Source organism: Gopherus flavomarginatus, chromosome 6 (genome assembly GCF_025201925.1).
Source record: "Gopherus flavomarginatus isolate rGopFla2 chromosome 6, rGopFla2.mat.asm, whole genome shotgun sequence".
NCBI classification, from domain to species: domain Eukaryota; kingdom Metazoa; phylum Chordata; order Testudines; family Testudinidae; genus Gopherus; species Gopherus flavomarginatus.
Window position 1 is genome coordinate 73,287,671 of NC_066622.1, and position 26,047 is coordinate 73,313,717.

Sequence of the window (26,047 nt, forward strand, 5' to 3'; positions counted from 1 at the left end):
AGCTCCTAGGTGACCCAACCCACAAATAAGCTGCAGAATCTAAAAGTGGTACCAGATACTTGGCTGAATAGGGAGGGACCACCAGTGCTACAATTGGGTTAAGAGTCGTGCATCTGATCCTTCCCTTCCTGGAAACATGAGAACCTTTTAAGATGCTACGTTCCTGGCGACCTAAGATACAAGTAAGTGTTGTTGATGGGTGCATCAAGACTTCTCTGGCCCCTGCTGGAGTCGTTGCAGAGAGCTGACACACCAACCCGAAGGAAGACCAGTGCCTGCTGGGATAGAAGGGGAGGGAGCCTAGACCTCCCAGCACTGCCTAACATCACATGGTCCTCCAGCAGTTAGAAGGGCCGGGAGGGGACAGTACCCAATCAGGACCCATCAGGTGAGATAGGAAGGCCGGCCTCCTCCTCTCAAAGGGAGTGCTGGGTGGCGCTGTGCTGGGAGAGGAGCTGCCTGGTGCTTCCCCAGAGGGGCCAAGGTCTCATAGCCTGGCTGCCTCCACCCAGAGGATTCTGGGGAGCGGGGGAACAGCTGTTTATTGGCTGGGCAGTTCTGGGCCCAGACGGCTGAGCTGAATTTCAGTGCCCTGTCCCAGGATGCAACTAGGACGCCCTGCTCCCGGCACGGGCTGAGAAATGCTGCCCAAGGGCACAACAGATCCGGGAAGGGTCCAGCGTCGCATCAGTAACTAGTGTTCCGGCTCAGCCAGGGCTTTGCTAGTACAGGTGTGAGGGCTCGCACCCGGCCAGGCTAGCGGGAAGTCTGCAGCATCTACCGGCATCTCAGCAACAGCACGAAATTGGCCACATTGACCATGGCTCTCCGATCTTCCCCTCCCGTGAACCCACCCACTGCTCCCCAATATTCCTCATAGCCAATCCACGGCCCCTCGAGCCATCCCACTCCGCTGAACCCGCCCAATTCTCCCCTGAATCTCCCCACGGACCCCCGATCCTCCCCAACCCTCCCAATTCTCCCCCAAGCCCACCCATGGCCCCCTGATTCTACCCCTCTCCTCAGCCTACCAACACCCACCATTCTCCCCTGAACCCACCCACAGTCCCCTGACTCTCCCCCTCCACTGAACCCACCCACAGCCCATCATCCCTGATCGGGTGCTGGGGGCGGGGCAGGGGCGGGGCTATGCCGATCGGGCCCGGGGCAGGGGCGGGCCTATGCCGATCAGGTGCTGGGGGCGGGGAAGGGGCGGGGCTATGCCGATCGGGCCCGGGGCAGGGGCGTGGCTATGCCGATCAGGTGCTGGGGGCGGGGCAGGGGCGGGGCTATGCCGATCGGGCCCGGGGCAGGGGCGGGGCTATGCCGATCAAGTGCTGGGGGCGGGGAAGGGGCGGGCCTATGCCGATCGGGTGCTGGGGGCGGGGTTACGGGTCTCGTGGCTCAGCTCTGCCATGGCTGTCGTGCTCCGTGCGCTGCTCCGTCCGGCCCGGGCCCCAGCTCCAGCCCGCCTGCTGCTGCGAGCCCCGGCTCGGCTCAGCTCGGCGGGTGAGCGGCGGCTGCTGGCCCGGGGCGGGGGGTGGGTGTGCAGGTGCTGGGGACAGTGCGGGGGCGGTTGTGGGACCGGGGTGGGGACCCTTGGGGTCCCGGGGAATAGTGGGGGGCTGGGGGACAGTGGGGTGATTTAATCCCCTGCAGCGTGCTCGGCACACTAGCTCTACGCTCTGGAGCCTGCTGCCCCTCCCCGTCTGGCTCATCGGGCGATGGCTCTGCTCTCTGGCTAGATTTGCCAGTTGTGTGCGTGGTGGTGTGGGGAGCCCCTCTGGACCCTGGTGTGCTGTCTGTGTGTGCTCCCCCACCTCCCCGGGAGAGGGGCCTGCCCCACAGAACTGGCTCCCTGCACTGACCCATCCCGCTCTGTCAGCCTGAGCCTGCAGCCTGGGGATTCTTGCGGGTGGGGGGGTGGGGGCAGTGCCATGCTTTGAGATTGTTGTCTGGAAGTTCATGCCTCAGGCCCAGCCAGTTTGGCCAGCTCTGGAGTTACTGCCCAAAAGCAGAGGGCAAAGTTCTCCTGAGTTGAACTCTGCTCTGTCCAATCTATGTATTCCCCCAGAAGCTCCTGTCTCACTCCCTTGCTGCTTGCTGCCCACCCCTGGAGGTGCCACCCAGGAGCTCAGGGCTGCGTTGCACTGTGGACAGAAGTAATGCCAGAGCTGTGCCTGCTGCCCTATCTCCCCTCTGAGGTGATGGGGGAGCTGTCAGTCCTGTTGACTTCTGAGGCACTCTTTGCCCCCACTGTGCTTTGTGGGCATGGGGCCCTGTGCACCCATGACAACACCTCACAGCTGTCAGTGCCTCAGTCTGGTTCCAGGGGCGTGCCTGAGGACTGGCATGGGGCCACCTGGTCATACCTTCTTCCCTCACCCTGTGCAGACAGCTCCTGCAGGTGATGTGGATATGTTAAAGGCCATGCCAGCAGGGCGCAAGGTGACGGGAGCCTGTATGCGAGGCCTCCACATTCACTTCTTTCTCAGCTAATGCAGGGCTCGCGGAAGGGACCGAATGTGCTGCCCTGGAGAAGGAAAACCTGTATCTAAGGTCAGGTTTAGAATGGGCAGAAGGGCAAGCCTTCCCTGTCCTGCCCCACAGTGTGCCTCAGGCCTACTGAGAGGCAAGGTCAGTCTCCAGGCATGCTGGTAAGGGGACATTGTGATGGCTGTTGGGAGCTACACCCAGGTAGGTTCCTACTGGTCATCGTTTTGTACCGGATTCTTTTCTGACACCAGCCTCATAAAATTTACCAGCGGCCTAGGCCCAAATCTCCTCACCCACGATTGCTATGGTGAGGATGATGGAAAAATAAGGGTCTATTTTAATTGCAGACCAAAAGACTGACCTCTCACAGGCTGGGTTCTGCCACGCTGCTCTGGCGTAGTCGCGGGAATGTTAATTTCAGTTTTGCAGCACTAACTAGCTCAGTGTGTTCAGAGCCTTTTGCAGATTCCTCCTGCTTGTACTGTTGGTTCTCTGGGCATTTGTTGAATGCTCTGGAGAATAGTTTGTGTTGCTCTGTGAAGCGCAGACAACGTACCCGTCATAGTACAAGGCACACGTGACAACAGCCCCAAATAAAATACAGCGTAAACAAGACAGACACAGACTAGGCTGAACATAACTTAGGCTGTGTCTGCACTATACAGCTTTTAGCGACATGGCCATGTCGTGCCACTAAAAGGCACACAGTGTAGCCGTGGTTTGTTGGCAGGAGAGCGCTCCCCTGCTGACAAAAAAGTTCCACCCCCAATGAGTGGCTTGTCGGCAGGAGAGCGCTGCTGCCACTAAGCGCTGTTCACACCCACACTTGTCGTCAACAAAACTTTTGTCTTTCGAGGGTGTGTGTTTTGTTTTAACACCTCTGACCAACAAAAGTTTTGTCTTTCACATGCCAGTGGAGACAACGCCTTTGTTTCATGTGAAATTACTCACTTTTCAGGAGGAGAAGTGAGGCTTCAGGAGAGATTTACACAAAGCGCAGGTAGTGGCTTGGCAGATTGAAATAAGGGGAGGGGATGAGAAATGGAACTAAAATAGTAATGGAGGAAAAGACAGTGCATCCAAGTTGGCATTACTGACTAGGGGAGAGGGATGATGCAATAGGAGCTAATCTGCAGGACCTTGTATAAAAATATTTCTCACATCTTCTCAATTAACTTTTTTCTTTTTAATGTTTAGAAAAGAAATTAGAGCCAAATTCATTTGATTGTTGGTCTGCTGGGGAGTGTTAGTGAGTGGGTTAGAGCAAAGAGGCTTGCTATATTTAGTTTGTGTATATGTATCTGGCAGTTCTAGATATTGTAGCTGCTGGATAATCTATTCTCACAGCCTCTGTAATATGCTTGGTTTGCTTTTCCTCACACGTGTGTGGAAAGTCCTGTGGATTGGTTGTTACAAGGAGGAGGGAGAAGAATTGTTGCTCTTAACCTCTGAGGATAGGACAAGAAGCAATGGCGGTTTAGGCTATACATTAGGAAAAACTTCCTAATTGTCAAGGTGGTTAAGCACGGGAATAAATTGCCAAGGGAGGTTGTGGAATCTCCATCATTGAGGATTTTTAAGAGCAGGTTAGACAAGCACTGTCAGGGATGGGCTAGATAATACTTAGCCCTACCATGAGTGCAGGGGACTGGACTTGAAGACCTCCCAAGGTCCCTTCCAGTTCTATGATTTTATGGATGGGTGTCTGAATTGTGGGTGCATGTATGATTGGCTCCCATATCTTTTGGACAGGAAATGATTAACGTGATTTTTTTTTTAGGGCAGCATTCTTTCAAATCTGACCAATGAAGCAGGATTCAGGCATTGTGCTCTCTCAATGGAAGGTTGGTGCTGAGCAGCATATTTTAGTTGATGCTCCTGGCGTATTTGAGGGAAACTGTAGTCTGAGCTGGGTTGGAAGCTGGATCTGGTTATGCTTTCCTTTAAACTTGATTTCTCCATGTATTCTTTTCCCCTTTTTCGGTTACTCAAGGTAGATGCTAGCCATCATAATGCTTTTGGGCAATAAAACTTATTTAGCCTAACTAAACCTTCTGCGGGGCCTGATGTGTAAACTGGATGTTTGTTCCTTTAAGCATGTGCCTGCAAATGTCCTCACTTAAGGTCCTACTGATCTCACCAGTGGAGGGTTATGATGTCAGTTGTGGAGTAAGCGACCAGAACAATTGCAGCCCCTGCGCAGAAAAGCACACTTGCAATCATTTCCCCTCCTGTTTGTCATCTGTAAAGAGGCGTGATGATCCTGACCTTCCTTTGAAAATTGCTTTGAGAACTATAAAAGCTGTGTATGAATTACACTTAGCACTGGTTAGGTGCAATACAGAAATATTGAGAGACGTGTATGTAGAATGCTTTGATTCTGTTTACACAGGATGAGATCTGCTGGTCTTTTATGAGACTTTCATACTAATGGTGCATATATAGATCAGTTTATTCGATCAGTCCACTTCCATCCAGTTAATTCAGGAATTTGACTTCAAAGGTCACCAACGTCAAGGTCAACTTGAAAATCAACCTTACTGTTGTGCCATCTGTTGTTGAAGTTGTACATAAGGCTCCTGTCCTCCAATATGATGCAGGACTCCTGAACAGAGCCCCTTGTGCAGCACAACATTCCCACAACTGAAGGATTGATCGGGAAAACATATTTTCCTCTCCTTTCAGTTGTGCATTATGCATTTGACAGCATCTTGCAGAGTCAGTTTCACTGGTCTCCTGGCTAGTCAGAGAGGGGAAGACAGCTAATTGGAAAAAGATCCTTATAAAACTCAGCAGAGGAGCTGGAAAACTCTTAGACACTTTTAAATTGGAATTTAAGAATAAAGTCTGAATTTATGGTGCCCCTGCACAGAGCATCAGAAAATGGTTTTTTTGGTGTGGTGTTGTTTTTTTTTTTGACATTCCAATCGACAGTGCCCCTTTAATCAGTGCCTGCAGCCAGGCTCACTGATGGGTCTGTCATTGGTGGTGCTGCCAAAGGGGTCACAGCTGCTGTTGTGATGTAAAGCAGGATCGGGATAGAAAAATAGGTCCTGTCAAGGCCAGCTACAGTGAGGACAGAGCTTGAACCCCATCATTGTCCAGGTTCGCTCAAGCCTGAGGAGACGACTTTCATGAGTTAAAAAACAGAACAATTGAAGGGATTTCTATTCAAGTGCAATGCATTTTATTGGAGGTTCCTGGTTGTGGAGGCTGCACCTTTTAACCCAGAAGTATCTTGGATTATTGCTGCTTTTCTGCAGGCTGCAGGTACTTGGTGGAGGGCTTGGTTATGCCCCCTACCAATGGCATGGGAAGGGGATTGGGTTTACACCATCAGCTTCTGCAGAATTTACAATTTCATTTGTCACTTTTTGCTGGACTAGGATCCAGGACTCCTGGGTTCAGTGCCATGTTCTGCTATTGATTTTTGGTGTGATCTTAGGCTAGTCTTTACCCAGCAAGGCCCATCTGTAAAATGGGATAATGGTACAACCCGCCTTTGCAAAGTGCCTCTGTCCTCTGCTGACAATTGCTAAATAAGAGCTAAGTGTGAATGATTTTAAAGTAGTTTGCTGGCCTCAGTGATTTTGAACAAAACTTTCCAAATGGGATACCAGATTCAGCCCTATCTGCCTGAGACTGCAGACTCCCCAGTGCCTCTGCTGCTGCTGCCCAGAACTTTCCGGAGCAGCAATATAGTGAAATTATCTAGGCTCTGGTTGGTTTGAACCAGCCCCAGCTGTGAAATAGACAAGACTGTGTCCATGTCACTGCTCCCTGGGGAAGTTCTAAACCGAGACTGGCACTAGATAATCCGTGGGGAGGGGGCCAACGCTGAAGGCTGGGAGAAGGGACAGAATAATAGAGATCATCTCTCCCAACCCTCCCTACAACACAGGGCTAAGAGGCTCTAGGAGAGGGTACAGTAAGGGAGAGAGTCCTGCAGCAGTCGAGTGGAAAGACACAGAATGCTTCTCCGTTCTAGCAGGTAGGGAGGGCTTTAAAGAGCTGTCAGCCAGAGGCTGAAATGAAATGTGGAGCCACCTAAGGTACAAGGTGTTGTCACATGCTACCGGTGTGGTGCTCTGCTCTGTTCAACGTTGATATCACTTGGCTGCGTGCGTGTGTTCCCTCTGTGTGCTGTCCCGACTCTTCAAAGACAGCTGACACAGCAGACCCGAAGAGAACCCCCAGTGACCACAGACTCTAGTAAGGTACGAAGGCACGTCGGCCAGTTTTATTGTCAAAGAGAAACACAGTCTCCAGCTCCCTGGAAAACGAAGTCCAAGGTGCTGCTAAGGTGCAACTAGCCAGTACTTATGTGCTCCCTGGCAATGGACTCAGCTCAGTCAGTGGCGGGACTTTCCATTGCCCCCTAGGCTGGACAAAGACACCACCCCAGGGATGCATTCTTATACACAGGTACAAACAAGTTACACATCACTCCTGATGTATTGAGGTGCAACTCCTCTATGTAGCAAGGTACAACCCCTCTACGTAGTAAGGTGCCGCCTCTCACCTTGTACATATTAGTTCAAACAAAACAACTCTATCCATCATATTACCCTTTTGGCCCTGTCATTGGGATGGGTCAGCCTGTGCCTTGTTATCTGAATGTAGTGTACAAGTATGCAAATATTCTGATATCTGGTGTCCAGTACCTTTTTAGGTATGTCTCTTTTTGCAGCATCAGCCTCTTCCTTGCCAGCTTCTGTGAGCAGGGCCTGCCTCTGGCTCGCAGCTTAACTTTGCTTTATGTTAGCAAAGTCCTGACCATTACTTTAGTCAGGCCTTAGGCCTCATACCGGGCCTTGATACCAAGGTTTATATTCAGGGCCTCCTCTTACTACACAAGGTAGGAGATCCAGCAGTCTGGATATGGGATAGTTGAGCTGCATACCAGGCATTGCCCTGGAGAGGATGCCCCTACAACCTGCCCAGCTCCAACAGCCACTGGTCAGGCTGTGCAGTCCCCAGCTAGCAGGGGCAACCCCTGTGCATTGTAAAAATGCCAGGGAAAGCAGCAGGCGTGTGTTGACTTTGTGCTCGTAACCATAGGAAACCAGCCCTGTCCTGAGTTGCTCTCAGTGCAGGACATTAGCCAGCAGAGCAAACTTGTGAAGCCCAGAGTCAGCAAGCAACAGAACTGCTCCACACTGGTGCAGGGGCGTGGTCATGGTGGGCCCTGGAAGAAGTCCATTGTGGAGTGGCTTGGGCAGAGGAGGGGCGGGTGCTTGCCTTTGCAGGATAGGAGGGAGATCCCAGCCTGCCAGAAAGCAGGTCCATCCCATGCAGTCCTGCCCACTGCTGTAATGATGTGCCGGTGTCCCTTCCCCCGGCAGGCACTCAGTTCCAGTATCTTGTGGTGGAGAAGAAAGGGGCGAAGCAGAATGTAGGAGTGATCCAGCTGAACCGCCCCAAGGCCTTGAATGCCCTCTGCGATGGCCTGATGAATGAGATGAACCAGGCCCTGGACTTCTTCGAGAAGGACCCAGACGTGGGAGCCATCATCATCACCGGCAGCGAGAAAGCCTTCGCAGGTAGGCAGAGAGGGCACCCAAGGGCTCTCTGGGGAAGCTTGGTCAGCACGTCCCATAGCAACATGGGTGGGCTGGAAGCTGCTTTGCCTTAGCCACCCACTTGCCATTGGTAGGTGGGGGCTCACGATCTGCAAAGGCCTCGGGGTGACTGCTGCTGCTTTTAAATGCTTTGTCTCCCGGTGAAGAGGATGTGAGAACTATGGGAAAACTCTGAGCCCAACTGGGAGCTGCCCTCTGGATGCCCTCCCTTGTGGATGGCAGTGCTAGGGAGCTCTTCTGTTCCTAGTGGGAGCACTTGCAGAGGAAAATGAGGCTGGAGTTTGGGAAGGGGAATTGGTGACTTCTGTCATAGGTCTGGTTTCAGATGGAGGAGCCTCATTCCCGCTCCTCTTGGAAAGGGGAGAACCCAGCTGTGTGTGAGAGATGCAGGGCATGAAGCCACTGATAGTTCTGGGGATCCCAAGTGGTTGACTGCTCCCCCCAGAACATTCAGAGACTTGTGAGCATTAGAGATGGGAAAGGCCCCTCTTGTACCAAGGGCTAGTGAAGGATGCTTCCCAGGGCTGGCCTGCAATACAGAGCTAGATGGGCTTAACTGCGTTGCTCAGGGCTGTGAAAAACGTCATCCCCTATGCGATGTAATGAAGCTGACCTTCATCCCAGTGTAGACGCTGCCAGGTCAATGGGAGAATTCTTTAGTCAACCCAGCTGCTGCTTCGCAGAGGTGGATTTACTACAGCGATGAAAGTACCCCTTCTGTCACTGCAGGAAGTGTCTACACCTGAGCGTTGCGGCGGCACAGTCACAGCGTTTCTAGTGTAGACGTACCCTCAGTGTTTGTCCAGTTGGATTTTAAATGTCCAAACACTAGAGCTTCCAGTCCTTCCCCTGGGCAAAAAAACAATTCACACCTGAATCATGGCTAGGGTCTGGCTTTGCCACTGAGAACCCAGTGTGAAGCCCCAAGGATAGGGGATTATTTTTAAGGCCAAATACTATAACCATGACTTTCAAGCATGCAATGTGACAGGTGCTCTTGTTAAAGAAAAGCTCAACTTAAGCATCACACCTTTGTCTGAGCATATGTTATCTACTGCTCTTCCTACAAGTAACCCTTAAGATCACTGTATGGGAGAAAAAATAGAGAAAATATTTTTCTCTTTTTCAATGAGGGAGCTCGGAGTGTAGAGTCAGTTTTCTGGGTTCCCCAGTACAGTCTAAGGGTATGTCTATACTACGAAATTAGGTCGATTTTATAGAGGTCCATTTTTAGAAACCGATTTTATACAGTCGGCTGCATATGTCCACCCTAAGCACATTAAGTCAGCAGAGTGCGTCCTCACTACCGTGGCTAGCATTGACTTACAGAGCAGTGCACTGTGGGTAGCTATCCCACAGTTCCCGCAGTCTCCGCTGCCTGTTGGACTTCTGGGTTAAGCTCCCAATGCCTGATGGGGCAAAAACATTGTTTTGGGTGGTTTTGGGTACATGTCGTCAGGCCTCCCTCTGTAAAAGCAACGACAGACAATCGTTTCACGCCTTTTTTCCTGGATTGCCTATGCAGACGCCATACCACGGCAAGCTTGGAGCCCACTCAGCTCACTGTCACCGTTCGTCTCCTGGGTGCTACTGGCAGACGCAGTACTGCATTGCTACACAGCAGCAGCTCCTTGCCTTTGCGGCAGATGGTGCAGTAGGACTGATAGCCATCATACATCTTCTTGGTGCTCCTGGCAGACCTTGGTGAGGTCAATCAGGGACGCTTGGACAGACATGGCTATCCTCCTCTTAGAGCATCGAATGGGAGCCAGAGACTCCAGGTCATTCTCTTCTTTAAATTTTGTCTCATGGAGATTCAGTCCTGCCTGGAATATCATGCGAGCTGGAGGCTTCTGCCTCAGGCTGCTCTCCCACCCGGCAGCACCGCAGGGTCGCACCTACCCCAGCCTATCCCTTGCTCCCATGGCTCATGAAGCCTGCACAGTAGTAAGGAGCAGTTCAGCTATAGGCTGAGCAAGTGCAGAATGGAGGTAGAACTTGCCTTTGGACATTTAAAAGCTCGCTGGTGCTGTTTGCTGACTAGGTCAGACCTCAGAGTAACCAACATTCCCATTGTTATTGCTGCTTGCTGTGTGCTCCATAATATCTGTGAGAGGGGAGACGTTTATGGTGAGATGGAAGGTTGAGGCAAATCGCCTAGTGTCCGATTTTAAGCAACCAGACACCAGGGCAATTAGAAGATCACAGCAAGGCACATGCATCAAAGAGGCTTTGAAAACCAGTTTCATGACTGGCCAGGCTTCAGTGTGACAGTTGTGTGTGTTTCTGCTTGATGCAAACCTGCCCCCTTTGTTGATTTTAATTCCCTGTAAGCCAGCCACCCTTCTCCCATTGAAATAAAGTAACTATTGTTTTGAAACCATTCATTCTTTCTTAATTAAAAAAAATGAGATAACGGACAAGGTAGCCCAGGTGGGGTGGAGGAGGAGGGAAGGACAAGGCCACATTGCTTTTGTAGCCACACTAAAAATCAAACTGTTTGAATGACAGCCTTCTGTTGCTTGAGCCATCCTCTGGAGTGGAGTGGCTGGGTGCCCGGAGCCTCCCCCCGCGCGTTCTTGGGCATCCGGGTGAGGAGGCTATGAAACATGGGGAAGAGAGGAGGCAGTTATACGATGAGTGCAGTGGGGGTCTGTGCTCTTGTTGGCTTTCCTACAGCTCCAACAGATGCTTCATCATGTCAGTTTGCTCCCCCATTAGCCTCAGCATCGCATCCTACCTCCACTCTTCGCGCTCACTTAATTCTTTCCTGGCCTGTGCCACTGAATGCCTCCATGCGTTAAGCTGTGCCCAGGGTCGATGCAAGGATGTTTTGCACCCTAGGCGAAACTTCCACCTTGCGCCCTCCCATCCCCACCCTGAGGCACCCCCCATCCTTGTGGCAGCTCCCCACCCTCTGCCCTGAGGCACCCCCCTGCCGCAGCTCCCTCCTGCTCCACGCACGAGCACGCCGTCGCTGCTTCACTTCTGCCACCTCCCAGGCTTGCGATGTCTACGCTTATTGGCGCCGCAAGCCTGGGAGGCAGGAGAACTGAAGCAGCCACAGCGTGCTCGGGAAGGAGGCAGGCAGGGGTGAGCTGGGGCGGGGAGTTCCCCTGCATGTTGCCCCCTGCCACTTGCTGCAAGCAGCCCTCCCTGTGCTCCCCTGCCCCAGCTCCCGGCAGCGACCAGGGTGGCTGAAGATCCAGCTGCCATGGTTGCTGCCGAAGAAAATGGCGCCTCCCAAATGGCGGTTGCCTAAATGGTTGCACCGGCCCTGGCTATGCCCTATCAATGTGGGAGGACTGCATGAGCTCGGAAAACATGTCATCGCGAGTGCGTTTTTTTTTTCACCTTCTATTCTGCGATAACCTCAGAGATGGAGATGATAGGGGGAGCGTGGTAACATTCTACGCTCTACAATTCTGGGGGGACTGCATGGTCACCTGTGCTGCTGAGTTTGCCACGCTGACCAAACAGGGAATGAAATTCAAACGTTCCCAGGGGTTTTCTTGTGTACCTGGCTAGTGCATCGAAGTTCAAAGTGCTGTCTAGAGCAGTCACAATGGAGGACTCTGGGATAGCTCCTGGAGGCCAATACCATTGGTTTGTATACACACTGCCCCAAATTCGACCCAGCAAGGTCGATTTTAGTGCTACCTCGCTCACCGGGGAGGAGTACAGAAATCGATTTTAAGAGCCCTTTAAGTCGACGGAACAAGGTTGGTTGTGTGGATGCATTCATTTTAAAATTGACCTAACATGACTAAATTCGACCTAACCCCGTAGTGTAGACCAGAGCTAAGAGTCCTTTCCCCCATCTATCAGTTTTTCACATAGTAACAGGAGGAAAGAAAACTTTTACAAAATAGGATGATTTCTGTGACTTGTTTTTTTTTCTCCAAATCACAAATCTTATCAGGGCAACTTGGAGGCAGGAGTTGGACCTGAAACTAGTTCAAGAGGCCCCGAAAGCTTTAAACAAACCAATCTAGTGCTGACCACTTACTGATCAAGGGATGTTAGCGAGACAAAGTGAGAGAGGAGGTAATATTGTGTATTAGACCAGCCTCTGTTGGTGGGAGAGAGACGCTTTCGAGCTTACACAGAGCTCTTTCTCTGTTCTACTGGGACCAACAGGGCTACAACAACACATGGCCCAAGGATGGTCGTTTCCCAGTTCATCTTGTCTACACAATATTCTCTCTTTCAGCTGGAGCAGATATAAAGGAGATGCAGAACAGAACCTTCCAGGAATGTTACGGGGGCAGTTTCCTTGCACACTGGAACAGAGTCTCTCTGATCCGGAAGCCTGTCATAGCAGCTGTGAATGGATATGCTGTGAGTTTGGGTTTTCCGTTCCTTAATCTACCCTCGCAGCCTAGAATGTTTCTTGGTAAATATTGTACCATGGTTAACTTCTATGTCATTGTCTCAGCCAGCTCCAGGCAGACCCAAATGCCAGTCTTAACTGGGAATTGTGGTAGCCTTAATATACTTTTTATGCAGAGGGCTAATGGAAAATGTTTGAGTCAAAGCAGCAGGATAAACAGCATCCAAACACCCGCTCCTTCCCTGCAGCTCTGGCTGTGGAGTTTTTTGCTCCTGCTTTGCCCAGGAAGCAGCTCTGCCTTCCTCCCTTGCCCCCTGGGAGAATGTCCTATCCCTTGCCCCTAGTCTCTCCTGGAAGAGAGGAGTGGGCCTTGGAATGCTTCGTACTAAGCTGTTTCTCTTTGGGCTCCTTGAGTGAGTTCTATAGCTCTGTGCTGGTTAGGGCATCAGATGGGAACTTGGAATAAGGGGGTTCAGGCCCTGGATCAGCCATATGCTCCTTGGGTGACTGTGGGCAAGTGACTTTAGTTCCCCCTCCCCTGCTGTGGATGAGTACAGCACAGACTGCGAGGCCTCTGATCCCATGGGGCCTAGCTTGACTGCAAGAAACCCTCATGTGCTGGGTGTCACTGTACCAGTTCTAACCCATGCTCCTTTCTCCCCCGAAGCTTGGCGGTGGCTGTGAGCTGGCCATGATGTGCGATATCATCTATGCTGGTGAGAAGGCGCAGTTTGGGCAACCCGAAATCTTGCTGGGAACCATTCCAGGTAACCCATGTTGAGTACACTCCTGCCTGTGAGCATCTAGGGTGGCCAAGCCCCTTCCCAGCCTTTGCACTGGCTAGTGGCATTAGGGAAATGAACGCTTTTAAACAGACACGTTGAAAGTTACTGTGAGAGTCCCAGTGACACGTGGTAGATGGAGCATGGAAACTGTCCCATTCTGGTAACTCAGATAAAGACGTGAGAGTGATCAGTTCAGACCAAGGCATCTCTTATGGGCTTGGTTAGTTCAGAATCCCTAACTAGCAGGCTTTTGAATGCTGACAGCCCTCTTGTGGTGTGCAGAGACAAATATCACTGTCTGACAACTTCCTACTTCACAGTGAAAGCCCGCTCTGATCTCTGACATGCGTCTTCCTCCCTTTTTTAAAATGACCACACCAATCTCTGGTCCCATTCCTCCTTCACTGTTCCTGCTGCCTTTTAATGCTCTGGGCTTGGCTGGTATCGGTTTTTTCATGTATGTAGCTAACACAGGGGTCGACAACCTATGGCACGCGTGCCAAAGATGGCAAGCGGGGGCAGGCGTCAGAAGCTTGGTCCTGCTGGCTCCCCTGCCTCTTCCTGCAGTGTGCTGGATTCCTGCCCCTCCTCCTCCTCTTCTCTGTCCCTCCCTCCCTACTGGCTGATCAGCTGATGGCCCTTGTGAGGGAGGGGGTCGGAGTGGAGCGGAGTCAGCGTGCTCGCTGCTCCCAGCGGAGGCAGAGAAGAAAAAGGACAGGCCTTGGGGAAGGGGTGGTGGTGGTGGAATTGGGGCATATCCCCTCCAGCCCCCTGCTCTGAGCACCCCCAGCCCTCTGCCCTGACCCCCACCACACACACACACCCAGCCCTGAGCCCTGCAGCCCCGCATACCCCCCAGGCCGCTGCCCTGAGCCCTGTAGCCCCACTCCCCCAGGACCCTGCCCTGAGCCCTGTATCCCCCTTTCACACACCCAGCCCTCTGCTCAACTCCTTCACCCCTCCCCCAGACCCCAGCCCTGACTCTGGCACCCCCACACATACTCAGGCCCCCCATACCCTGACACCTGCACCTCCCTCACATGCCCCCAGCCCTCTGCCCTGACTCTTGCACCCCCCACACATACCCAGCCCACCCACACCCCATGCACCCCCCACATCCCCACCTCCACCCTGAGCACCAAATGGGAGCTCCTGCACCCCACCACGCACATTCTCACCTGCACCCCTCGCACCAAATGGGAGTTGCCCAGGTAAACGCTCCACACTCAAATCTCTTGCCCCCAACCCCTTCCCTCATTCTAGATCCTGGCCAGACTCTACACCCCAACCCCCAGCCAGCTCTTTAACCCCCAGCCCTGTGCTCAGTGCACTCCCACCCTCAGCTCAGTGCAGAGAGAGAGAATGAGTCAGAACCAGGGAGAAGATAGGTACCCACTGTATGTGAGCAGGGCCGGGACCCCAGATCGGTAGCGGGTTGAGCAGCTCTGGCAGATGGAACCCCTGAGCTGCAGTGGGCTGAGATGCTCATTCCACTGCCAGTCTGGTGTCCCGCTCGCCAGCCCTGCACAACTCGCTGCTGGTCTGGGGTTCTGGCCCCTGGCCCTTTACCAGCCGGGGTCCCGGCCGCAGGCTCCACTCAGCCCACTGCCGGCCTAGGTGAACAACCGACAGCAATGTAAGATCAACATTTTAATTTAATTTTAAATGAAGCTTCTTAAACATTTTGAAAACCTTATTTATTTTACAATACAACACTAGTTTAGTTATATAATGTATAGACTTGTAGAGAGACCTTCTAAAAAACATTAAACTGTATTACCGGCACGTGAAACCTTAAATTAAAGTGAATAAATGAAGAGTCGGCACAGCACTTCTGAAAGGTTGCCAACCCCAATCTAACACCAGGAATCTGTAGGTCTTGCACCTGCTAGATATGTTGTCAGGTTACTTTCTTGCCCATTAGACACTTCCTCATCTCCTCCAAGATCAGGTGGTGCTATTGTTGGGTCATCTGGAGCCTTGCGTTCAGTAATTAGCCTGATTTACCTTCTGGTTTTTGACTGGTAGCTATTGATAGACCTGCATGCCTGTGTCTGAGCACAGGGCAGCTGTCAATCACGTGCTCACTTTAAAGACCCATAAAAGGAAAAGGATTCCTGAGCTTTCCCCAATCTCAGATCCCAGATGCTCAAGAAATGTACTTGTAGCAGGGTCCCTTTGCCTACATCTGTGCAGAGAATAGTTCAAGTGGTTACATGCAGAGAGAATGGCAGGCAAGTGTGCCCCATAATTCCACGGGGCAGGGGTACAGGGTATGGTGACACCTTTAAGCCCCAGGACAAAGCTAGAGCCCTGTGATAAAATAACAGCAGCAGGTAGAAATGTGCTCATCTCTTACTGTGTGTTACATAAGGATCCAACAGCTTGTCTCCCTGCCCACCCCTTCCTCTTCTCCGTGCTGTGCTGCCGCCCCGTGTGCACAGACCTGACCCGTTGCACGTGTGTGATCAAGGTGTGTTTATTTAGGAAATTCCTCCTGACTGAGCCTTGCAAGCTAATTGCGGCCTTCCTAATTAACCACAGGAGCTGGTGGGACTCAGAGACTCACGAGAACAGTGGGCAAGTCCCTGGCAATGGAAATGGTCCTAACCGGAGACAGGATCTCTGCTCAGGAAGCCAAAGAAGCAGGTATGGGCACAGGCGTGTACGCCTTCCCGCCAGGCCCCTCCTGCGGCACTGGATGGGAAGGGAGGGGAGATTTCCTGTACCCGTGCTCTGGGTGAGAGGACAATCTGTGAGTGCTGCTCAGGCATCGTTTCTGGTCTGGATGAGGGTGGGTCTTGGCACTTGCCAGCTGACTAAAGCTGTCACTTCATGCCCTTCTCCGGAACGCATGGCTCCTGGGGAGGGCTCCCCATCTGAGGATCCATGGACGACTGAGACCCTCCTGGCTCGGTGCCTTGAGCATGTGTCAATTAACTAAACGAGTCAGGGGAGAGAGTGCATCCTCTGCTGCCACGCACAATGGGGCCTCACAGCCCTGCGGAGTGCAAATCCATCACTGTTCCTTAAAGCCAGCTATTCCCTGCTCCATGTGTGGCCTAGCCATCCCTGTAGCGTGGAGCAGGGGGTGGCTTCCCCAGGCTGCAGACTGGCCAGCACGCAAAGGTGTCCTCTAGGAACATACCTGGCTGGAGGCTGCTAGGGGCACATGGCTCTTCTCTCTTATGACTGATTCTTCCACGCTGATCCCATCTCTGTTGGACATTTGCCCAGCCGCTCTCCCTGGCGCTCCTAGTGCAGAGAGTCCACTGCCTGGCGTTGTGTCTCTTTGCCGTGTCCTGGGATAAACCATTCAGAGAGAAGGGGACATTACTGGGAAGGATTTCCTCCCCCAGGCATTCTCCCTTCACTGTTACTCCCTAGTTCCTGTGGGGAAGCTGATAGTGATAAATCAGTTCAAGAGCTCTTCAGCCCAACCCAGCAGGCGAGGGGTCCAGCAGGAAGCCAGCTCTTTGCACACCTTGGCCCTATGCAGGGTGGCCAGATCCCCATCGGGAAGGGATGCACTCAGCAGCTGATGATGTTGGGCAGAGGGGACCGCATTGCTCTCGACTGGAACATGGCACTGCGTAGACAGCCGCCCTCTGCCCCGTAGCTAGAATAGAATAGAAAGGGTAACAAGCCTCCCCCGTTCCATCTCCCGGGTGGAGTTTGGCCTTTGTCCCTGTAGCTGGACACACGCATATTGACAGCTCCGGATCCGGCGATTTCAATTGTACCTCCTGGCAGTGAGTCAAGGGGTGATAGGGAGCGAGGTGCCTGCTGCTGCTCAGTCTGAAGCACAGCGGGAGCTCGGCATGGGCTGGCCTTTGGATGGTGGTCTCCCATGTCCTCCGCACCCTTCACTCGGGCATTTCTCTGCTGCAGGGGGAAGCTACAAAGTGGGGTGACAGTGGGAGCTTTCTGTGGGCGCTGCAATGGCATCCCATGGCTCCATGCCAGTGTCTCCCTCAGCTGTGCTCGGTTTAGAAGGATGAGGGGTTTGCTAATGGGAAACACAGCCTGGGTTCAGAGTCCAGCTGGACCCTTTCTGGCTCAGGCCCCATCAGCAATAAAGATCCCACAGCTGGAGCTGACTTGGGGCCAAGACTCCAGCTGCCTTTTGCACAGCCTTGCAAATCCCACACACCTGAGGGCGAGAGGGCTGCGTGGCCAGGCCGAAGCTGCTGGATTTGAATGCTGCTCCCTGCTCTGCTTCCAGCCCCTCCACACTGTGGTGCTGGGCACTAGGAACTGTCCAGCTCAAGTGGTGGCAGCCGTGGCTCTGAATACACATGGGTGTGCGGGGATGGAAGGGGATACTCATGCCCAGTTGCCTCTTAGGCCATGCCCATGCTTTACTCCAGTGAGGCTTTCCACTGTGTTCAGAGCCTGCTAACTGACCCGAGGTTCATGGGCTGGATCTGCTGGCTGACAGCTGGTCTGCGTTACTGGTGTCAGACATTGGACCCTGGGCAAGACTGTCCGACAAGCACCATTGTTCTGCTCTGTGGCTGGTCAGAGGCTGGGAGTTGTGAACGTGTTCTCAAATGGTGGTGTCTGGGGAGGACACAGGAATGTTGAGTGCCAAGTGCTGATGGTCCAGTAACTTGCCTCCTCTTTAGGCCTGGTCAGCAAAATCTACCCCACAGAAAAGCTGCTGGAAGAAGCCATCAGCTGTGGGGAGAAGATTGCAGGGAATTCTAAACTCGTAACAGCAATGGCCAAGGAAGCTGTCAATGCAGGTACAGGCAGTTCTGAGTGATGGCTGAACATGGGGGTGGGTGCACTGGGCTGACATGGCTCCACCAGGCCTCAGTGGAAGGCTGAGGTGCTCTGGGTCCATAGCCATAGAGGGCAGCCTTGCTGAGGAATGGTTTCCCGCAATAGGCACTTGCATGAAAAAAATAGTACAATAACTCCTCAATGCTGTAGGTATGTTCCTGAAAAATGCTACTTTAAGCGAAATGATGTTAAGTGAATCCCATAAAAATTAATGTAAATGAGGGAAGTTAGGTTCCAGGGAATTTTTTTCACGCCCCCCCCCCCCCCACACACACACAGTATAAGTTTTAAACAAACAGTTTAATACTGTACACAGCAATGATGATTGTGAAGCTTGGTTGAGGTGGTGAAGTCAGAGGGTGGGATATTTCCCAGGGAATGCCTTAGTGCTGAATGATGAACCAGCACTCAGCTGAGCCCTCAAAGGTTAACACAGCACGAATGGAGGGAGGGGAAACAGCTTTGCAGAAAGAGATAGAGACACACAGGGTGTGTGAGACAGAGAGAGATGCGCATTGCCACTTTAAGTACGGTGACCCCCACTCTAAGTACATTGTCTTTTTAAATAGATCAGCAAGTTGAGACAGCAGCTGCTGCCAGCAAGCTCCCTCCCTCTTGAACCCTATCGTGTCCCCCACTGCTCTGTGGAGATGGGGTAACCGAGGGGCGGGGGGAGGGGGACACCCTGACATTAGCCCCTCTCTTCCCCCACCTCACAGCAAGCAGGAGGCTCCCAGGAGCAGCTCCAAGGCAGAGGGCAGGAGCAGCACACGGCAGTGGGGGAGGGGGACAGCTGATAGCCTGCTGGGCAGCTGCCTCACAGGGAACTTAGGGGTGTGGGGAGCTGATAAGGAGGCTGCTGGTCCACTCTGGTTCCAAGCCCCCACCAGCTAGCTCCAATGGGCTGCTCTTTCTGCAAGCAGTGGACAAAGCAGGCAGCTGCCAAACAACGTTATAAGGGAGCATTGCACAACTTTAAATGAGCATGTTCCCTAATTGATCAGCAATGTAACAACGTTAACCAGGATGACATTGAGTGAGGAGTTACTGTATCATGGTTTTAAGGGCACCTCCATGGCCCACTCCAGGAATGCCCCTCAAGTCCGAGGTGTCTAGCTGTCACCTGTCCCTCGTCTTTCCTGTTCCTTCCCTGTGGCACATGGCAGTCTAGCCTCCTATGGGCTGTAATACTTTGGTCTCGTTTTGGTTGCTGGGTTAGTGTGCGGGGGCTGGTTGGGGTTGGTGGCCTGTGATAGACAGGAGGCCAGATTAGGTGATCTGGGGGGCCCTTCTAACCTTCAGCTCTGTGACCCCTGCTCTGCAGGCTCATGTCTGGCCAATCGCAATGTAATGGTCTGTGAAGATAAGTCTGGGTTCATCAGATCTGCCAGTTGTGCCTAAAACCTTGCAAATGTGGCACGAGTGTAGCTGCTGCAGTGACGTGCGTGTGGGCAGCCTGGCATGCTAGCCCAGATGGGGTGACGGTCTGGGGTTAATGGGAACTATGGGCAGGCCGACGTTTACCCCTTCACTGCCAATGCTTTTCATGCAAACATCCAGCTGACATGCTCATCCTGCCATCCCAGCTGGCCTGCACACCTGCCAAAACCCCATCCTGCCACCGGAGATCTCAGACAGCGCAGTCCTGGGTTCATACAAACAGATGGAGATGGTGGGGAATCAAATGTGCTGTGGCTTCACGTGAGCGAGGGGTTCTTTGAAAGCTCCCCGGTTTAATGTCAGTTGGCTTCGGGTGCAGACTGGGGAGACCCCCTGCCCTGCCACCCAGGAGCTGGTAAAGAAACATGGATGGAGGGGATCAGAGGTCTGGAATGTGCATGATTCTGGCCTTCCCCCAGTGATGCTGCAGTGGGGCAGAACAAACCTTTTAGGTGTCCTTGGGGGACTCTCCTCTCAGGGAGCAGGCTAGATGTGATTGTTAAACACCCAGCCATCCCCTCCACTTTCACCCGCGTCTGCCACTGGCTCCTCTTTTTCAGCCTTTGAGATGACGCTTACTGAGGGAAATAAAATGGAGAAGAGGCTCTTCTATGCCACCTTTGCTACGGTGAGTATAGATGCTGCCTCATGGGCTGCTTGTCTGGAGAGTTACTGTTGTACAGACTGTGCCCTTGAGTCTCTCTCTCTCTCTCTCTCTCTCAGGATGACCGGAAAGAGGGGATGGCAGCCTTTGTGGAGAAGAGAAAGGCAAACTTCACAGACCATTGAATGCCAGCGTGCCTTGTCCTCTCGGAGCTGCTGAGACGGAGCCTCTGCCTTGATGGGACTGACAAATAACCATCGCTGCAGGTTGCGCCTGGCAGTAACCAATATGGGTGCCGAATCCTGTGCCACTGCCCTGGGAGGAAAGGCCCTTTGATTCACAAACGCTACATTACACGCGGTATTGGGGAAGGACCTGCCATAGGCTAGTCTAACAGTTTGGGCCCTTCCACGTAATCAGGTGATGAGGCTTAGGGAACACGTCTGATCTGAATCTCAGATGACCTGACGCTTTTGTTCACGATAAGAAAATTGGAAATGGAGATTGTCGTGTGATCTTTATTAAAGGGCTCCCCTGGCTGTGTTGGTGGCACTGACCTTGCCACAGGAGGGCTGGTTCGGACTGCATGTGACAAACGCTTTGGTGTGCTGGCTCCAAGAGCTGGAGACAAAGGAGGGCTCTGGGGTTTGGGTTGGTCACTAAGCAAAACCCCACTGCCCTGGCTATGCTGCTGTCCTCTCCCCAGGGCGGGGACTCGGGGCTCCAGCCTCGGAAGTGCTCTTGGTAAAATGAGTGTAACAGGATGAGTGTAATAGGAAACCTCCAACTCAAGAGACATTCTCCATCCTCAGCCTCCTTCCTGCTCTGACTTGGCCCAACTGAGCAGGAAACTGGCTCCCTCCTATCCCCTGGCTGGGCTGCGGGTCTCTGGCAGGGGGCTCTGGAGCCAGATCAGCCCCTCTGCCTGTGAGCTTCTTGTTGCAGTGCTCTCCTATGGGCTGGGGGGCAGTGGCCCCTGTGCTGAAGTGGGTCTGATTCCTAGTGCTGAGTGACCACGAGCTGATGCCTGGCTTCCAGCTGCTTTCCCCTGGCTCACAGATGGGATGGAAGAGCCGGTGGCCTGGCTCACAGACACACACTAAGGCGTTCTTACACAGGACGTAGGAGTGGGCAGGTTGGATCAGAGCAGGGGACCATCTCATCCCAGGGCCTGTCACCAACAGGAGAAGGTGTCAAGCAAAGAGACCGGCTAGTGGGAATAACCCTAAGGGTGTGGCTTCCTGACCCATCTGTTACTGGTTGGCTTGTGTCCCGGAGCACAGGCCTAATCACCAGGATGGTTGCACCGAATGTGCTAACAATATGTCTACACAGCAGCTGGGGTGTGTGAGCCATTCACGCCACCCACTGCCTGTGCCGCCATGGCCACACTGCTGTTTGTAGTGCGCTAGCTGGAGGAGAGCTAGCACATCTGCCTGCCTGTGCTGGCATCGATGCCTCCCCTCTGTGTGCAGGCATAACCTTATTGACAGTGTGGGAGGCTCCACCCCTGCTCAGATCATGAGTTCAGCCAATGGAGGGTAAATGGAGAGGGGAAACCACCTGGCCATTGAGTATCTCCATTTATCTGCCAGTGACCTAAACTCATTACTGGGGGATGATTGAACTAGTTGTGAGCTAAGGGGTGACGAGGAGGGGCAGAGTTAAGGATATTTGAGTGAGTGTAATGTAGAATTCCTTGGCTCTTTGAGTTTCTAAAGCTCCAGTGCTGTGTTATCACCTAGCCCTTTCAGTTACTCTCTCTGCCTGAACAGTTTAACCAAGTTTTTTCCCGGTGGGCATTTCGTTTGTTTTGTTATACAGTGGAGGACAAATTGTGGTACCGTTGCTGCAGGGAAGTATTGATCCTCTCCCAGGTGGGTACCTCACAGCTTATTGGTGTACCTCTGTCTCCAGCTCACTCTAACTGCCCCATCAGCTGCCTTATGGGTGTTCAGCCCACCCCTTTGACAGTGGTCTGTTAGGAGTCTGTCACCCCAGCAAGCTCTACTAGGGACTCCACCACATCCCTGGGGATTGTGGGGTGATGAGATGCCATCCATATCCTGACCCAACAAGTGCAATGCCTTCTAAGCCCCATCAGACTCCTGCTGTGGCTATCCGATCATGGCTGCCATAGCAGGTCTCCTGCCCTTGTTGCCAGCGGGTAGCGCTGCACAGGCTGGTTTGGACAGGCGTGAGTGTTTTACCACTGTGCGCGCTAACATGATGGTGCGCAAATTGGAGGGTGTGCCCTCCTGGGGACATTGGGGTGGGGAGGGTGAAAAGAAACTGGGATCTTGCAGGACCCACTGCCATAATAGCAGAAGCAGGATAAAAATAGAGTGGGCATTGCAGAGCAGGATTAAAAAAATAGTCCTCCCACACCACAACCACCATGAATGCCCTGGCCAGCAGCTGTCATTCTCCAGCCGCCCAGCTCTGAAGGCAGTGCCGCCGCCAGCAGCAGCAGCACAGAAGTAAGGGGTTACTTCAGATTACAAATAATGGTGGGGGTCATGACACATTCCATGGATGCCACTGGAAAAGTTTGTGCACCACTGCTCTAACACCAGGGTCAGATGCCCTCGTGGGAAGAATAGTGGAGCCCTGTGCACACTGCAGCCTTTGGCAGCAGTGCTACAGTGGTGGGGATCACAGCTAGAAGTGTGCTAGTGTAGACACAATCGGTGGTGCCAGATCAGCTGTGATTATTTGACAAGGGTTTTCTGACTGCCAGCCCAGGAGGACCAACCTGGGATCTGAGAGGACTTGTTGCCTTCCCATCTTCTGTGATTTCATGCTACTTTATCCCCTGTCTGAAGGAGGCCTGGGAGGGCATGTAAAGGGATTTTCTGGCTGTGTTTTGCTGTAGACATTCATGTCTTGGTGACCATAGAAGACTCTGTGGATAATTGCAGACCTGGTAGGTTTCTGACATCAGAGACACCTGTGCAATATTTTAGTGGGAGTTAATATGCTATTCCAGGTGTGCTACCACCCTCGATACCATAGTGCCTTCCAGAATTGCATTAAGCAACATGACTACTGGCATTTGTTATCTGGGATTTTCTCCTTATGGGGAAAATTACATGAGATTTTAAGGACTCTTTACTGAAGGTGGGTCAAAAAAAACATGCTGAGGACTATCCGGGCAGTTCTGTGGAATGCCACTAGGTGGGGCACAGAGCTCTCTATTGGGATTCCATTGGTCCTGGCCCCTTATAACTGGGCAAGAAACAACTGAGGCTTCTAGCTTTGTGCTAACTAAAGTAAATGAGCAAAATCATCAAATTGAAGATGTGCAAACAAATCAGAATAACAAAGCAGGTGAGTCTCAAGTAATCCGTCTAATCTAATTATCAAATGGGTGAAACCGTATACAATAAACCACCCATCCTTCATGAGCGCCATGTAATGGGCTGTCTCCCTCCACTACTAAAACGGGGGAAAAGAGAACAAACCCCAAAGACTTTGGCAGAAAGGGGGTTGTAACTGCATGTTGTAGGACTCCAGTGGCAAGATGGCAGGGTGCGGGGAGCAAGGCCTCTTTATCAGGCTGGAGACCCGTGTAGCCAGAAGCAAGCGATGGCCGGAGGCCAGCAGCCAGAAAGTGGTGGCTGTTGCTTTCCCTTTGGGTTGTGGGGATGGCGGCCTGGCCCTCAGAACTCCTTGGGAACGGTTTGTTGCCTCAGAGTGCCATGGCCTAACGCGGGTTGATTAGGTCACCTTAATGCAAACAATGAATCTTCCCCCTTGAAGTAATTTTGGGCTCAGAAAATCCCTGCATCTGCCGCTGATCCCCACAGGGTTTGAGGCATTTGAGATCCAGGGTCAGTTCGCAGACATGGTCACAACCACCTTCCGACAGTCCCGTCTCAAAGTGCAGAGCTAACAAAAAGTTGAAATCAGAGAAAAATCCCTGGCCCCTGCTTAGCACTTCACATATCACTGGGACAGACAGCAGCGGGGAGAACACTAGCTCTCCAGACCCCGGCAGAGCTGGCCGATGAGCAGTACAAAAACAAACGTTTGGGGGAACAGACCTCCGCAGGCAGCTGGGAACCAGCTGAGCACAGTGTGAGGGGAAAATGCTTTGTCTGCTTGCAGGCTGGGGTCTGAGCCATAGTCTCCCCACACCTCTGCACTTTTGGTATCCCAGGAGCACCAGCTGGGACCGGGGTCCCCTGTGTGAGGCACTGTTCAGGCAGCCATGAAACAGCGTCCTGATCCGAAAGAGCTTGCAGACTCCTAGGCAAGGCAGATGCAGGGACTGCTGCTGTCCCCCATGCACAGCTGGGAACTGAGGCCCAGGGAGAGGCAGGGACTTGGCCAAGGTTGCCTGGAGAGGTGGTGGCAGAGCGGGTGCCTAGAGCTCAGCTCAGCTCTCTCATGTGCCGGGTCACCACTCTGCTTCCCAACCCACCCTCTCCTATGTGTGCTGGCTTCCACCCCATGCTTCAGCATCTGACACGTGCACTGGAGCCATCAGAGTGCTCCAAAGCCATCTTCCAGTGCACTGCCGCTGGTTCTGTCTATTCCACAGGCCAGAGATTCCTGGCAGCTCAGGCTGCTCCAGTGGAACACGAGTGAAATCCTGCCCTGCTGCTGTCCTCAAAGGTACCCTCAGGCAGGAGCTGGCATCTCCTGTGTCCAGGGGGTGCTTGCTGGGGCTACTCTCAGCCTGCTCCTCTCTGGCCTGTGGCTGTTGGTGCTTTCCCCTTTGTGCACAGCTCTCCTATCGGAGAACCCGTGCCCCCTTCCAGCAGCACGGATTGCCTCTGCTGCCTTGCAAGTCACCTCCTGCAGTTACTGGAGTGTGAATTGGATCTAGGAAGGGCCAAACTCAACTCCACTGACTCAGTGGGGTTTTGCGGGAGAGGAATTGGGCCACTTGGGTCTACGTGACGTTCTCCACAGCATTTCCAGCTCTTGTGATTTCACGGCGAGTCTCATGCTCATTGGTGTGTTTTCTCAAGCTCCCAGATGCTTGCGATGAGCTGGGACTCTTAGTGGGTGTTGAAAACACAGTGCTGCTAGTGGCAGAGAAAAGCTTGAAACTGATTTGAGTGTGCGAGCTGCAGGTCCCCAAGCCGGCAGCCGAATATTGTATTTTTACAGAACCTCCTGCTTTTCGAGCCAGCCTCATGAGTTTCTGAGGCCTGGCTGATGAATTTTGAACACCAGCATTTGATGCTGGTTTCAGTGTAGGAAGCAAGCTGGCTGGGGGGACAGACTTCCCCGCTTCCCTCTTTCTAATTAGCATTAAGTCTAATTAGCTAAAACCACTTGGGCATTAACACCACTCCTGTCCCAGCCACCTATCCTGCCTTCCCTGCTGACGGATGCGGGGCGTGTTGGGTTTCGCTGCTGGGTGAGTGCCTTTCAGCGGCTGCAATCTGCAGCTCGTGTTACCCTCTGCCAAGGGGTTTGACATGCTAACCCAGGGGGGCCCATTGTTCCCCATCAATGGCCGACAGGAGGCGAGCCTGCTTCTCCGTTGCTTTTCATTAGCTGAAATTGCTGCCCGGGAGTGCTGGCAGGCGCTGTGCTCAGGCAGAGCAGGATTTCCTTTCAGGCTGTGGGAGGGGGGGCACACAGGATCAGCGAGGGGAGGCAGCGGCCTTTGGGGACAGCGGTGCTGCTTAGCCTCCATAGAGCGTGGAGCCCAGCGCTGTGACTAGAGGGGCCTGAGGTCTCCAGTGCACCCTGGGTGATCCATCCCTGGGCAGTTCCCCCTTATGGGCATGGACCTCATTTCAGCAGAATTGGTGGCCGGGAGGCAGTTGTCCCAGTGACTGCAGTGGCCCCGTGGGGGAAGAGGTAGCCAGGTGCTGGTGTGGGCAACCCTGAGGCTGCTCTGACCCCTGCCAGGGCTTGAAACAGCCCTGGCCAGCCCAGGTGCAGGAGGCACGAGGGTGGCAGGCAGCCCTGGCACAGGATGAAATGGCCCCAGGGAGCAGCTTTTCTAGCCGTCCTGCCCTGAGACCTGTGAAAGGGGTAGCTGCAGCAATACCTC

The 26,047-nt window shown here is 53.0% G+C and overlaps 1 protein-coding gene across 1 annotated transcript; it reads left to right on the forward strand.

The window, feature by feature from the left end:
- The first annotated feature begins 1,384 nt into the window (after positions 1-1,384).
- Positions 1,385-20,530, forward strand: ECHS1 (enoyl-CoA hydratase, short chain 1). Its single transcript, XM_050960290.1, has 8 exons — positions 1,385-1,509; positions 7,842-8,039; positions 12,292-12,419; positions 13,079-13,178; positions 15,741-15,845; positions 17,825-17,944; positions 19,985-20,052; positions 20,148-20,530. Exons 1-8 carry the CDS (start codon positions 1,416-1,418, stop codon positions 20,211-20,213), a joined length of 879 nt encoding a protein of 292 aa, XP_050816247.1. The 5' UTR covers positions 1,385-1,415; the 3' UTR covers positions 20,214-20,530.
- Positions 20,531-26,047: the final 5,517 nt, after the last annotated feature.